Genomic DNA, 15,629 nt, shown 5'->3' with positions numbered 1-15,629 from the left:
TTGTAAAAATTGATATTGGCGAGTACTTCAAAAAATGTATCTGAACTTGTACTCGGTCTTAAAGTGGTATCGGCACAACCCTACTTCCTATGGTAGTGACATTTTCACTGCAGAGCTGCATAAGGACAAAGCTTCCAAAGTGAAATGGGGCAGTGACGATGAATCGGCCTGCACTGGGTATAAAAAATGGCTTTGTTGATCTTGGCTTCATTTCTGTTTCTTGACGATCATATCTTCAGAAAATCCCTTAAAGGGGTTGTAAAAGGTAAAAAAAATTATTGCCCTAAATGGCTTCCTTTACCTTAGTGCAGTCCTCCTTCACTTACCTCATCCTTGGATGTTGCTTTTAAATGTCCTTATTTCTTCTGAGAAATCCTCACTTCCTGTTCTTCTGTCTGTATCTCCACACAGTAATGCAAGGCTTTCTCCCTGGTGTGGAGAGGGCCTCTTGAGGGGGGAGGGGGCAAGCAGGACTGTCAGGACACCCACTAACACACAGCTTCTTTCTCTATCTGCAAAGTTGAGAGTGTCCTGACTTGCCTGCTCGCCCACTCCCCCCTCAAGAGGCTGTCAGGACACTCTCTACTTTGCAGATAGAGAAAGGAGCTGTGTGTTGGTGAGCGTCCTGACACTCCTGCTCGCCCCCTCCCCCCTAAAAAGGCTTTCTCCACACCAGGAAGAAAGCCTTGCATTACTGTGTGGAGTTACAGACAGAAGAACAGGAAGTGAGGATTTCTCAGAAGAAATAAGGACATTTAACCACTTACCCCCTGGACCATATTGCTGCCCAAAGACCAGAGTACTTTTTGCGATTCGGGACTGCGTCGCTTTAACAGACAATTGCGCGGTCGTGCGATGTGGCTCCCAAACAAAATTGGCGTCCTTTTTTTCCCACAAATAGAGCTTTCTTTTGGTGGTATTTGATCACCTCTGCGTTTTTTATTTTTTGCGCTATAAACAAAAATAGAACGACAATTTTGAAAAAAAATGAAATTTTTTTACTTTTTGCTGTAATAAATATCCCCCAAAAATATATAAAAAAAAATTTTTTTCCTCAGTTTAGGCCCATACGTATTCTTCTACATATTTTTCGTAAAAAAAAAATCGCAATAAGCGTTTATTGATTGGTTTGCGCAAAAGTTATAGCGTTTACAAAATAGGGGGTATTTTTATGGCATTTTTATTAATATTTTTTTTTACTAGTAATGGCGGCGATCAGCGATTTTTTTTTTTTCGGTATTGCGACATTATGGCGGACACTTCGGACATTTTTGACACATTTTTGGGACCATTGGCATTTTTATAGCGATCAGTGCTATAAAAATGCATTGGATTACTATAAAAATGCCACTGGCAGTGAAGGGGTTAACACTAGGGGGCGGGGAAGGAGTTAAGTATGCCTGGGTGTGTTCTTACTGTGGGGGGGGGGGGTGGCCTCACTAGGGGAAACACTGATCCTCGGTTCATACATTGTATGAACAGAAAATCAGCATTTCCCCTGCTGACAGGAACGAGAGCTGTGTGTTTACACACACAGCTCCCGTTCCCTGCTCTGTACCGAGCGATCGCGTGTGCCCGGCGGCGATCGCGCCCGCCGGGCACACGCACGGGAGTCAGGGGCGAGCGGGGGGCGCGCGCCTCCGGCGGCGCGCGCGCGCCCCTAGTGGCGGCTAATAGACAGGACGTCATATTACGTGCTCTCGCCTAGGAGAGCCACCTTGTGGACGTATTTCGGCGGTGCGCGGTCGGCAAGTGGTTAAAAGCAAAATGGAAGGATGAGGTAAGTGAAGGAGGACTGCACTGAGGTAAAGGAAGCTATTTAGGGAAAACAAATTGTACCTTTACAACCCCTTTAAGCCAGCCATACACGGTGCAAATTACTTTCCTGCAACCACAGGAAAGAAATGTGCTCTTTCCCCTATCAACATACAATGTTGACGGGAATGCCTCCTGCCGTTTCATTGTATTCTCCCAGAGGGGAAAGCCGTCCCCGCTGGAAGAACAGTAATTATTGCTAGCGGCTAGACCAGCCGCTAGCGATGATCACATTTAAGATCCGGCAGGTTGGTTGTACAGAAGTTCATTGATGGATCAACTTGGTACATTCAGCCTTCCCATACAAGGTTCGAATGTACCTGTTGAACCGGCTGAGATTCAAACAGTCTATGGGCAGCCTTATTCGCAAGCATGAATGCGCTGCAACCCATTGGGGGCGTTTTCATTTCAGCACTCTAGATAGGGAACAACAGAGACCAGGCTGACTGTTTCCAACATGTATAATCATGTTTTGCTGAAATACTGGTGTCCATACACTGCCCTGTTTTTCAAACCTGTTAAGATACTGTGGGTCAATTATCAAAGTAACTATTACTGTGGCCTACTGGTGGTGTTTCGATTTCTTATTTTTAGGAAGCTAACGTAATCTCCTTCTTTTCACAGGCTTGAAGAAGTGGGTGGAAGTGGGGAACTCTGGAGTTTTCCGGCCAGAGATGCTGCTGCCTATGGGGCTTCCAGAGGGAGTGTCGGTCATTGCATGGGGTCTCTCGCTGGAGAGGTGAGATGAAGAGAACATGCCAGTGCTGTCCATATCCATGGTCAAAGTGCAGCCATTTTGTGTGGTAAACGGATTCTGTACATTGTAGAGGACAGAGTTGTGTATAAGAAATGGGCAGAAGTCCTTCTAGCTGCTGACACGCTGCTCTTCATGGCCTGGTACATAGTACGGGTTGTACCATGGACACCTGCAGTGTGGGGAATCTACAGCATAAAGGTGATGACTTTCCTGTAGTTACTCTGCAAATAGTTTGCCTGAGCCAATCAGATCTCTACTATGATCAAGGGATCTATGGTGGGAATTAACCACTTAACGACCGCCGCACGACGATATACGTCGGCAGAATGGCACAGCTGGGCAGATCGACGTACCGGCATGTCGTTTACATGCGCGCCTGCGACCCTGTCCGAACCTCCGGGACCGCGGACCCGATCGCCGCTGGGGTCCTGCGATCGGTACCCAGAACGGGGAGAGCCGCGTGTAAACACGGCTTCCCCGTGCTTCACTGTGGCGGCTGCATTGATCGTGTCATCCCCTCTAAAGGGAGACACAATCGATGACATCACTCCTACAGCCACACCCCCCTACAGTTGTAACCACACACTAGGTGAACCCTAACTCCTACAGCGCCCCCTGTGGTAACTCCCAAACTGTAACTGTCATTTTCACAATAAACAATGCAATTTTTAAATGCATTTTTTGCTGTGAAAATGACAATGGTCCCAAAAATGTGTCAAAATTGTCCGAAGTGTCCGCCATAATGTCGCAGTCACGAAAAAAATCGCTGATCGCCGCCATTAGTAGTAAAAAAAAAAAAAAAAAAAATTAATAAAAATGCAATAAAACTATCCCCTATTTTTTAAACGCTATAAATTTTGCGCAAACCAACTGATAAACGCTTATTGCGATTTTTTTTTTTTTTATTTTTTTTTTATTTATTTATTTATTTTTAACCAAAAATAGGTAGAAAAATACGTATCGGCCTAAACTGAGGAAAACAAATGTTTTTTTATATATTTTTGGGGGATATTTATTATAGGAAAAAAGTAAAAAATATTGCATTTTTTTCAAAACTGTCGCTTTATTTTTGTTTATAGCGCAAAAAATTAAAACCGCAGAGGTGATCAAATACCACCAAAAGAAAGCTCTATTTGTGGGGAAAAAAGGACGCCAATTTTGTTTGGAAGCCGCATCGCACGACCGCGCAATTGTCTGGTAAAGCGGTGCAGTGCCGAATTGCAAAACCTGGCCTGGGCATTTAGCTGCCTAAAGGTCCGGGGCTTAAGTGGTTAATAAAGTTTTGGCGCAGGCATAAGGCTCCACCCTGCTCAGCTGAGGGGTATGACCTTTAACCCTGCGACTACCATGGTTAACATGCCTGCATATCATCAGGGAAAGGAGCTTTACTAATATAGTACACGTCACTCGCACCTGTTTACTGAGCCATTATAATGGCACAAAATGCTTTAATTCCTCCAGCATGTGCTTGTAGCATGAACCTGACATCTGAAGCTGTCTCGGCTTTCCTGCTTTACTCATTTGAAGCAACTTTCCCAACAAAAAAAAAGCTTAAACCACTTCAGCCCCGGACCATTTTGCTGGTTAATAACCGGGCCACTTTTTGCAATTCGGCACTGCATCGCTTTAACTGACAATTGCGCGGACGTGCGACGTGGCTCCTAAACATAATTGGCGTCCTTTTTTCCCCACAAATAGAGCTTTCTTTTGGTGGTATTTGATCACCTCTGCGGTTTTTATTTTTTGCGCTATAAACAAAAATAGAGCGACAATTTTGGAAAAAAAAAAATATTTTTTACTTTTTTGTTGTAATAAATATCCCCCAAAAATATCAAAAAAATAAAATAGAAAACAATTTTCCTGTTTAGGCCGATACGTATTCTACATATTTTTCGTAAAAAAAAAAAAAAAAACGCAATAAGCAAAATTATAGTGTCTACAAAATAGGGGATAGTTTTATGGCATTTTTATCAATATTTTTTTTTTTTTTACTAGTAATGGCGGCGATCAGCGATTTTTTTTTTTTTTTTTTTTTTTATCGGTACTGCGACCTTATGACAGACACTTCAGACACTTTTGACACATTTTTGGGACCATTGGCATTTTTATAGCGATCAGTGCTGTGAAAATGCCACTGGCAGGGAAGGGGTTAACACTAGGGGGAAGGGGTTAATGATGATGATCCCTAGGTGTGTTCTAAATGAAGGGGGGGTGGAACTGACATGGGGAAATGACAGATCGCTGTTCATACATTGTATGAGCATGTGATCAGTCATTTCTCCCCCTGACAGAACTGGGAGCTGTGTGTTTACACACACAGCTCCCGCTCTGTAACAAGCGATCGCGGGTGCCCGGCGATGATCGGGCACGTGCATCGGCACCAGGGGGCGCGCCCCTAATGGCTGGAATGCGAAATTACATTTACCGTATTTATCGGCGTATAACGCGCACTTTTTCCCCCTGAAAATCGGGGACAAACCAGGGGTGCGCGTTATACGCCGATAACGTACCTCAGAGCTGTCATCTCCTCTCCGTTCGGCTCTGCTTTCACTTTACACACACACACACAGTTCCGCCTCCGCCATTGGACCAGTGTTCTGCTTATCACAGTAGCTAGTCCAATGCCGATGGCGGAGGCGGGACTGTGTGTGTAAGGTGTAACCTCCTCTCGTCCTGCACATTGAGGTGCCTGCCCAGTCCCAGCCCAGTCTCGATACAGGCTTTGTTTGAGCCTACCATCATCACCCGCTCCAAGCCTCGTTCTGGGTTATACTTCCTGGCCAATTGACGTCACGCCCGGGAAGCACAGGCTTGCCATCGACTGGCTGTTTCAATGGCGGACTGATGTGACACCCACCAGCACAATTGGGCTCGCTTCCTCGCATCCATCTGGCTGAGTCATCCCCTCATTTCCATCGCAGACAAAAGATAGAGGTCCCACAAGGTTCCATCTATTGCAGCTCACTGCTTCTTGTCATCTGGTGTGTTTCACTCCGTCCCAGGTACCATCCCATTGCCATACAAGCTGAGTTTATTTGTGCTGCAATGAGGAGTTTATTTGTGCTGCATTGATCAGGCTGCATTGAGGAATTTGCTTCAAAGTTGTTTTTTTCCTGAAACTTCCCTCTTAAAATTGGGGTGCGCGTTATACGCCGGCGCGTGTTATACGCCGATAAATACGGTAGCTCCTTGAATTCGCGCAGCCGACCTGGTCGGCTAGTGGTTAAAGAAGTACCGGCCGATAGGCGTTAAATTCGGAGAATAACTTGGGATAATCAGAATAACAATGCAGCAAGAGTCAGGTGAAGAGTCGTAAACTGATTGGATTACCTTCAGTGTCAATGTTGACATAGTGAACAGCCTGGCTGCTGATTAGCCTGTCCTATGTTTAATCCTGACCACATAATCCCTGTGCCCTCATTAGAGACCTATGCTCCACTTCTGCACATGTAAACAAACACACGGGACCTGTTCTGTTTTTTGACTCCTATAGATGCTTGTGTGATGGATCCTCATAAGGGCCATCAACAGTGCTGTTAGATTATGTGCTTTAGGCCCCTTTCACCCTGGGGTGTTTTTCAGGCGCTTTAGCGTTAAAAAAAAAAAAAGCCTGAAAGAAACTGTATCTGCAATCCCTATGTGAAAGCCGGAGTGCTTTCACACTAAAGCGCCTGAAAAACGTCCCAGTGTGAAAGGGGTCTTGGCGTTAAAAAAAAAAAAAAAAAGCACCTGTAAAGCGCCTGAAAGAAGCTGTATCTGCAATCCCAATGTGAAAGCCCAAGTGCTTTCACACTGAGGCGCTGCGCTGGCAGGGCATCAAAAAAAGTCCTGCAAGCAGCTTCTTTGCAGCGGTGAATACATTGAGGGAGCTTTTTTTTTTAACGCCAAAGCGCCTGAAAAATGCCCCAGTGATAAAGGGCGCCTTACTAGCTTTTTTTTTTTTTTTTCTCTCATCACCTTCCAGGACGGCACCCGAGAGATGATGGCTCCTCCCCACAGGAAACACAATCACTTAACAATTTAAAAGTCCCCACCCTTCCCCTTGATCCTCAGTATTGATTGTGTTTCTCCGAACACATCGTCACGTTTGTTTTGTTTGAAAACCTAGAGACCGGGGAGGGTCGAAGGTACCCCTGTTGAGACAGGTCTTAGGGAGGCCGGGGAGGGCTGAACTAACCTGTAGGCCTTCGGGTCTAACTCACAGGTCGCCCCAGGCGTGCACCAGCGCTCTGAGCTGCGGGGAGGCTTGCCATCGCTAGGGTGCAGAAGAAACGCCGCCATTTGAAGAGCTCTCTCTTCCCGGGTACTGCTTCCTACTTTTGGAAACATGGCGCTCCAAGCCTCTCTGAGTGAAGGTGGGCTTTTGCCTCACAGCGCAACCCGGAAGGAACGCCGGAGAGAAGCGTGGCGGCGGAAGGGTCGGCTTGCGGATAGCCCTTACAAGAGGTACCGACAGCTGGGGACCCAGCCAAACCTCCTCATGGACAGGAGGAGATGAAGGCAAATGTGACTGCAGGCAGATCCAGGTCGGGGCGCAGTGAGTACATTCCCCCTTGGAAAGGGAGGAGGAAAGGGAGTGAGAGTCCTGGTCTTCAGGGTCTGAGTCTCTGGGGCCAGCCAGCCAGCACAGGACTGGTTTTTACTTCTCACCCTTTCACCTCCCCAGTACAAACCTGCAGTTCTGGGGGAGGACAAAGTAATATTATGCATATATGTATATCTCTTGTCTTGCAAAAACCCCCCAGCGGATCCCAGGAGACCCCAAATAAACAGTCTCCTACCGCTACAGGGCATAGCTCCTCATAACTTGGCAGAGAAAGGAAAAACTTTCCATGAAGCCGCCAGGCAGTCCGTAACTTAAGGTCTGACATAGAGGAGCTTATCCCTAGAGAAGACATATCCTCCCAAGAAGGCCTCGTCCGAACGGAACCTAGTGCCCTTTCCCCGCCCTCACAGTCATTCCCTCTAGTCCAGGTAGAGGAAGCTTAAGGAGGACAGGGAGGATATGGTAAGCCAAGCTAAACAGGAGCCATTCACCCTAGAGGGTCTGGTTGGACTCCTGCAGGCAAATACAGGCCTCTGAGGAGATTATAAAATCCCTAGAATAATCTCATAAAAGGGGGCTGAGCAAGGCTCAATCCAGTTAGGGCCAGCCTGCCATGAATCTGACAGGCAGATCACAAGGGTGCAGTTAGGTTTTTTTAGCCAAAAAACTGACCTCCTAAACTCTTAGGATAGGCCCAACAGGGGGCATACTAGTGGGTTTATTACCCTTGTGGGGGTTGTTTATTGGTTACAATATCTCCCAAGTTCCAACCGATCACTTCCTCCTTACACTGCTGGTGTATCTGTCAGTGTGTTAGAGTTAATCTAAACCGCACACTATGGCAAGGGTCCCACCCTAAAGGTGGCTCAGGCAACAAACCATTTAGGTGGTGTGAGAAGCATAAAATGCTAGCCTGCAACCCTTAATTGGGAGTTTCTCTGGTACAAACCCCTGTGTTAAAACTATGAAAATCAGCCATACAGGTGTCTGATTGCCTCCAGCCTGAGACTATGGTCACCTCTTCATGAGAGACCTAATTGATTTCTGAGTCTGTGCTCGTTAAGACCTTAAAGGCTTGGACTAGCTCCACCTGTGTGTGGACCAGCTACACCTACTCAGACCTTTGCAATAGCAGAATAGCAGCTACCACTATTGTGGTATAGTCACACACCTCGGATTTCCAGTATTTGGAACTACCATGTTCCTTCACTGGGATGAAGGATCAATATCTGAAACTCAGGTTATGCTAGGATAGAGCGTTGGTCTGTCCGCACATCAGAAATGCACAACATGGGTTTATCTTGGGTCATTTCTGAGATATATGTGTGTGTGTGTGTGTGTGTGTATGTATATATATATTTGTGTGTGTATATATGTAGACTGATGATCAAGGGATATCTTATGACTCACCAGAAATGCCTAAAATTGATTAGATAACGGTACTCTGTTCCTTATCAAACGCATAACACTGAATGGTGGTGACGCCTCTATGCTATATTCGCACACTATTGTTATTCAGAAACATACCACATTGAGTTACTGTCGGTGTAATTTCTGTCGGATACATGCATGTATATTATTGCTTATCAGAGAAGCATGACATTGATTTGTCGGTGACACCTCTATTATATAAACCGCACACTATGGTTATTCAGAAACATACCACACTGAGTTACTGTTGGTAAAAATTTCTGGAGGTTACATGTTGGTACACTATTACTTATCAGAAACGCATGATGCTGAGTTACTGATAGCGACACTTCTGCTGGTTATATGACTATGCAATTTTGCTGATTAGAAACGCATAGCATTGTATTATTGTTAAGGATATTTATAAATTCAGATATGCACTGCTTTAAGGGTCCTTTTTTGCTAGTGACATTTCTGTTGATTAGATGACCCGACAAGGTTGCATTAAGTAACACATTGGGTTGCTGACAACATGCTGTTGGTCATATAAACTTTCCAAGTTTTTTTTTTCTAATCAAAATAATGCACAACTGGTATTGTGGGTTCATGACGGTATACTGTTACTATCCAGAAACGCACAGCATTGAGTTTTCTTGCTAGTGACGTTTCTATCAGGTATATGACTGTGGGTGTTGGAATACACAATGTTACTGTCTGTAACATTTCGGTCCCTTGTCCTATACCCTATTGTTTATCTGAAGTATGCTAATACCACTCTCTGCTAGTTATGACTGCAGGGAGTATAACACCAGCAATACACGGTTGAGGCCGCATATGTCCTTTTGGTCATACTGGCCATGCGACTGTTTGTTTTTTTCTATGATCATCAGAGATATACTATAGGTGCTAGTATTATTTTCTGTTGATTGGAAGACCGTACTGCGGTCAGTCAGGAATAGACAACACTATAGTGGTTCTTGTCCTCCTGTCCTGAATCTATTACCTTGGGTCGCTGCACATAAATAAAACGCAGCAGTAGAAGGTGTCTGTGTCCTCTGCGTTGTTTATTACTCAGAAAAAAAAAAAAAATCCAGATTGGCTAGTGGCCTCTCTGTTGGATACAGGACCTATAAACCTATTAAGCATCAGAAGCTCACACTTGGAGCTTCTGTCCTTTCTCTGGGCTTAGGTTATATGGTATCTTGCTACATATGAGAAATACACACCTAAGGTTGGTTGTGTCTTCTCTATCCTACAGGTGTCTGTATATCAGAAAACACAGCAGTGGAGGCTGGGGGTGTCTATCTGTCTTTCCATATTAAGTCTGAGCTTGCTGTCCTTCGGAAATACAAGATCTAGGACCTGTATATCTGGGACATTTTGGTCACTTCATTTCGGTCACTTTATTTCAGACCTTATTTTCCATTCACATGGAAGGAACAGGATTTCTGATTGCGGGCCTTTACTTCTAGGCATGCCAGGGACATTCCCTAGACCTGAACCCAGTAGGGTTATAGGACACTGGAAGGAGGTCATAAAATCACCTAGTAGGTTCTTTTTAGTAGGAAAGGGGTTACGCTGTTAGGGGCTGTTTGCCTAAAAAATTCAGCATCAGGATTCTTTCTGACTGGTTCTCCCGATCCGATCCGAGCTTTATAGCTCAGTGTATGTCCTTCATGTCACCCCCTCGGACGAACTGGATATGAATAACCAATATTCATCTTTTACTCCTACTATGGCATTGGTCCCTTGTGGTAGGGATCTGCTTAACTTAACACTCCTTGGTGCGTGGAGTGGATCATGACCTCAAACACTGGATTTTTACAGAATACTGTATTCTGTTGGCGTGTGGCACTCATGGGTTTACCCTGAGATTATAGGGTAAAATGTATCTGCATATTATACGCGGGGGGCGGTGAAAAGTTTTCTTTCCCCGACACCTTTGTTCTTTTCTGTTATATACCAATGAATGCAGTGGTTACTCGCAATTTCGTAACAGGCTCCTTTCTGCGTAGTTTAATGATCGACTCGCAGGGTTATAAGGAGCCTAGGGTATATAGAACAATCTCACATCTGACATGTCGGTATTCAGATGGGAAGGAACCCAGAAATGGGGAATGACCAGGATGGGACCTGCTTGTCAATCGGCTTGCAGAGCAGCTGTTTTTGTCCGGTCTAGCAGTGTACGTTGGAGACAGGAGTCTGTCCACGCGTATTAGCGGACGCACGAACGAGCCACGCCAAGGTATCCTGTGGTCCAGACACTGACCAATAAGTGTCCTCGCTATAAAGTCACATGCATTCCAATGAATGGAGGTGGACTGAAGGGAGTGCAGGAGCACACCAAACGCCCTGCTTGGTCACATACCTGTCCAGTCATTTGAGTGAAGGGAATAGACTTCCCTTAATCTAGTATCCTTGAGTGGGTTTATTTCCTTGTTTCACCAGGACTTTGGCAAACAAAAAAGGGGGACCCACAAGGATTGTACGTCGGGAGACCCTGTTTCTTTCTAAACCATTCTCCTGTACAGACTAGTGGCTTAAAACCACATGTTGTTTTTTTTTCTTTTTTTCTGGGTTGATCAAAGTAGGTCTTTGTTTCACAGAACAAATCCTGACTAAACTTTGGATGGTCTTATGCAGCTTTGCAGACACTATCAACCACGATGGCTAGAATATTGGCGCAGCCAACCTTTCTATCCTAAAGAATACTCAAGCTCTCAGAATTTTTTTCTTTAAGAGCACGTGCCACCTAGACTCTGCATCCAAAGAGGAGACAGGAGCATAGGTGGAGCAGACCTGCAGGTCATTTTCATGATCCAGCTAGGATACCCTCATCACACACTAGGAAGTGGAAGTGGTGAAATAAAATCAGATTCTGACATCTAGCAATAGACCTTGCAGGCAAGGGTCCCACCCTAAAGTAGGCCTGTTGGTTACTCGTCTATCCTCTCGGGTGCCGTCCTGGAAGGTGATGAGAGAAAACGGACGTTACTTACCGGTAACGGTGTTTCTATGAACCTTCCAGGACGGCAGGCCTACTTCCCGCCCTATGTGGAGGGAAAAGATGAGCTAAACGCTAGGTGGTAAGTACCTATACGGAACAATGTCCCTTGTGAACCAGTTCAGGACTACTCTAATTCATACTGAGGATCAAGGGGAAGGGTGGGGACTTTTAAATTGTTAAGTGATTGTGTTTCCTGTGGGGAGGAGCCATCATCTCTCGGGTGCCGTCCTGGAAGGTTCATAGAAACACCGTTACCGGTAAGTAACGTCCGTTTTTTTTGGGCGCTGGCAGTGTGAAAGGGCTCTGAAAGCACTCAGGCTTTCACATTGGGATTGCAGATGAGGCTTCTTTTAGGCGCTTTACTGGCGTTTTTTTAACGCCAAAGCGCCTGAAAAACGCACCAGTGTGAAAGGGGACTTAAAGTTTGACTGCCACTTTGTACAACTTTTTGATTGTAAATAGAAATTTCAGCACCGCAGTTGCATGCCAGTTCACACGTGAGGTGCTGAAAAACACATGCATTTTTTTTTTTGACAAGGAATCGCACCGCATTCTTGTTCATATGACATGCGATTCTTCAGCAGTGCAATGTGAGCCATCATTCTGTATTGCTCAAATCGTACCGCATCTGTAACATCGTGCAGGACCCTTTTTTTGGTTGCACCAGAACTGAATCCTATCTGCAGTATAGTGATCTTGCTTATTGATTAAGGTCCAAACCAGGAGGTGAGTGCATATGGTTCATTAAGGCCCTGTACACACGATCAGTCCAAACTGATGAGAACGGACTGAAGTTCAGTTTCATCGGTTAACCTATGAAGCTTACTGATGGTCTGATGTGCCTACACACCATCAGTTCAAAAACCGATCGAGTCCAACGCGGTGACGTAAAACACAACGACGTGCCGAGAAAAATTAAGTTCAATGCTTTCAAGCATGCGTCGACTTGATTCTGAGCATGCTCGGGTTTGGAACCGATGCTTTGGCGTACCAACCATCGGTTTTGACCTATCGGTCCAATTTTAAAGCAAGTTCTCTGTTTTTGGACCGAAGGACAACAGACCGATGGGGCATACCGTTTTCATCCGTTTGGACTGATTGTGTGTACAGGGCCTTAGTGTTATGTTATTTGGGACTTATTTATTGTTTTCGTTATTTGGGACTTATTTATGTAAAGAGGTTGTAAACTCTGGAAAAAAGAAGGAAAAAAACCCTGCAAGACTAGGGCCCCATGCACACGAGACGCTGGTAAACTCGAGTTCAGAGACATTTGGGCATTTTTTTCAACTGCCCCTGAACACATTTAATGTTATCCTATGTGTCCATGCACACATTCACGTTTTTTTGCGTTTTAAAGCAGTTGGGTTAAGGCTTGTTTTTTCAGAAGCAAAATTTTGGGTTCCGACGCAAACGTTTTTGCGTTTTCAAAGCTTTGGGAGGGTCTACAATGTCTTTGTTATGAACGCTGATAGCTGCAGACGCGGTAAAACGCTGCGAAATTCGCGTCAAAAACGGGCGTTTTAAACGCCGTTTTTTGCCTTTGAAAACTTGAGTTTACATGTGTTTGCATTTGCTTCTCGTGTGCATAGGGCCTTGGCATAAATTCTGAAATGCTTGCCCGCACACCGCTGATACAGTTGATATTTTCCCTGGCGTTTCTTCCAGGTTCGTGGGCTCCGGCGCTGTGATTGGCCGGAGACGAAATGACATCACTCCCGCGCATGCACCCGGGAGCCGCTGTTCATGGGGCTCGGAAGGAACGCCACCGTGGCTGCTCCTTCAGAGCACATGCACCAGTGAGGTCACTGGCTGCATGTAATGTAAATCTCTCCTAAACGGTACACGTTTAGGAGTTATTTTCACTACCTCTAGGTAAGCCTATAATAAGGCTTACCTATAGGTAAATGTCAGCAGAGGAAGTTTACTTCCTTATTAAGAGACTGTGTTTAGTTGCACTGCATTTGTATTATATCCTGGAGGGGTGGAGTGAAAACGCTTAACGGTGCTGGTCAGCAATTAAGAATTTTAGATTGTGAGCACGTTTTATTTTATTTTTTTGCGTGTGATTTGTCTATTAGGTTTCAAATGATATAGATGGCTTATGGTATTTTGCACTAATGTTGATTTGTCTTTTTTTCACTTTTTATAGCAGTGATAATTTGACATGATTTCTAATCTTTCCCATGCTAGAAAATGTTTTTAGCTTGACATGCATTACTCTTAGGCCCCTTTCACACTAGGGCGGGAGGCGCGGTGGCAGTATAGCGCCGCTAAAAATAGTGGCGCTATACCGTCGAATTTTCCGCGGGATTCAGCCGCTAGCGGTGCGGTATTAACCCCCCCCGCCAGCGCATCGCCTCAGTGTGAAAGCCCTCTGGCTTTCACATTGAGTATGCAGTGCAGGAGTTTTTCAGGCGGTATAGCAGTGCTATTTTTAGCGCTGTACCGCCTGAAAAACTCCTCAGTGTGAAAGGGGTCCAAGTGTAAGGCAATCGGGTCCGCCCTCCAGTTTTCATGCGAACCTGATCGGACCAGCCATCCTTCTGTATGGGACAGTGGCTGTCCGAGGACATGTGTCCACTGTCACCCGCCGGCATCCTGTCCAATGTGGTCCGCTAAAAACAGACTGATGGGTGGGGGATATGTTCACCATCCATCTGGCGGATCGGATTGGATAACAGTTGTATAGTAAGACAGGCAGCCCCATAGAGAACAGCGGGCTGTGTTTTCTCTGCATAGCGGACATGGACCTGTCATCCGCCTTCTTGGCAGGAATCAGCGGAGGGATCCCCCACTGAGCAGGTGGATCCGCTTGGATGGATTCCGCTCCATCTGAAAGTGCTAGTTCGATTTACTAAAATTTCTCATTAAATGCAGCAGGACTGGAGCCTCACTGTTGCAGTGCGGGGAGCTGAGACTCTGGGGTAGTTGGTGCTGAGGTGGGATCTTGTCTACAGGGGACCCTGAAGATGCTAGAATCCAGTTCATGAATTGGTTCAGTGGAAAATATACTGACTGTGATTCTATCTCTGTTTCAGGCCAACGATGATCAAGTATGGCATTAATAACATTCGAGAGCTGGTGGGGCACAAAGTCAATCTACAGATGGTGTATGACGGTCCGATATGCCGCCTGGACTCATAATAACTTAGCAGTTGGGAAGAACAACATGGAGAACTTCAACAACTGATTGAAGGAGAGGCAGAAGTCTTCAGTCCATCAATGGCCAGGCTTGGTGCTCTCATATTTAGAAGCCACAGAGTGACCATGTTTGAAAACATCCACCATATTACCCATATTTTATAAATGATGTGACATTTATATATCCCTCCCTTTTCTAAGAACAAGATAGTAAAAATGTTTTTTATATAAAAAAAAATAAAAAAGACCCCTATTTATTTACATACTCTCCTGGACCTTTAGAATTTGCCCTCTTTCAGGTGTGAATTGTTGAAGTCTTGTGTCTGCTTCACCTTACAAAAGGGAATACAGAAAACACCAACAGTTTTACTACTATATTTGCAGACTAGATACAACCAGCCACAATAAAGATTTACTTTATCAGTAAATGGGTGTTGTGTTTTTAATTTTCTCACCTCGTCTTTCAGGACAGCACCTGGAGAGAGCGCAGCTCCACCCACTTCCCAGGAAACACTGCAGTCAATGCTATAACTTCCGCCCCCTTCCACCATGGCCTCAGTTGTAGTGTTTCCTCCGGCCATGGTGGAAGCGCTGCAGGGAACCAAGGGTGTGCTGTTCTCTCCCCAGGCGGGGAAGGTGGTTTTGGAGCATACCGGTGTTTGATGTGTTAGGAGGTGATCCTCCAGGAGGCGGACTCGACTTCTCCCCTGACGCGCGGGTGAAGGTCGGGTACTTCTCCTCTTCGGTCTGGCGAGGACAGAGGCTGCTGGAGGTCCCGCTCCCTGAGTCCGGGCATCGTAGCTTGCGGGGGGGGGCGGTCAGGTGCCGTTCTTCCGGCATACGAGGTCCCGGAGCGGAGGGCGTAGTGATGTCCTTTCCGGGTGGAGGCGGGACTTCCGGCGGCGCGTGGTGGCTTCCGGTTCCGGCCGCCTGGAACGCAGGAGGAGGAGTGG

General features: G+C 45.7%; 1 protein-coding gene across 1 annotated transcript in view; it reads left to right on the top strand.

Annotated features, from left to right (window-relative positions):
- Positions 1-15,104, top strand: part of FARSA (phenylalanyl-tRNA synthetase subunit alpha) — a 46,897-nt gene extending 31,793 nt beyond the window's left edge. The window contains exons 12-13 of the mRNA XM_040346489.1: positions 2,440-2,554; positions 14,574-15,104. Coding sequence (XP_040202423.1) covers positions 2,440-2,554; positions 14,574-14,679 — 221 coding nt within the window. The 3' untranslated portion in view covers positions 14,680-15,104. The remainder of the gene's footprint in view (positions 1-2,439; positions 2,555-14,573) is intronic.
- The last annotated feature ends 525 nt before the right edge of the window (positions 15,105-15,629 follow it).

Source organism: Rana temporaria, chromosome 3 (genome assembly GCF_905171775.1).
Source record: "Rana temporaria chromosome 3, aRanTem1.1, whole genome shotgun sequence".
Taxonomy (NCBI): Eukaryota; Metazoa; Chordata; class Amphibia; order Anura; family Ranidae; genus Rana; species Rana temporaria.
Note: the sequence above shows the minus strand (reverse complement) of the source record. Positions and strands in the feature narration are given on the sequence as shown.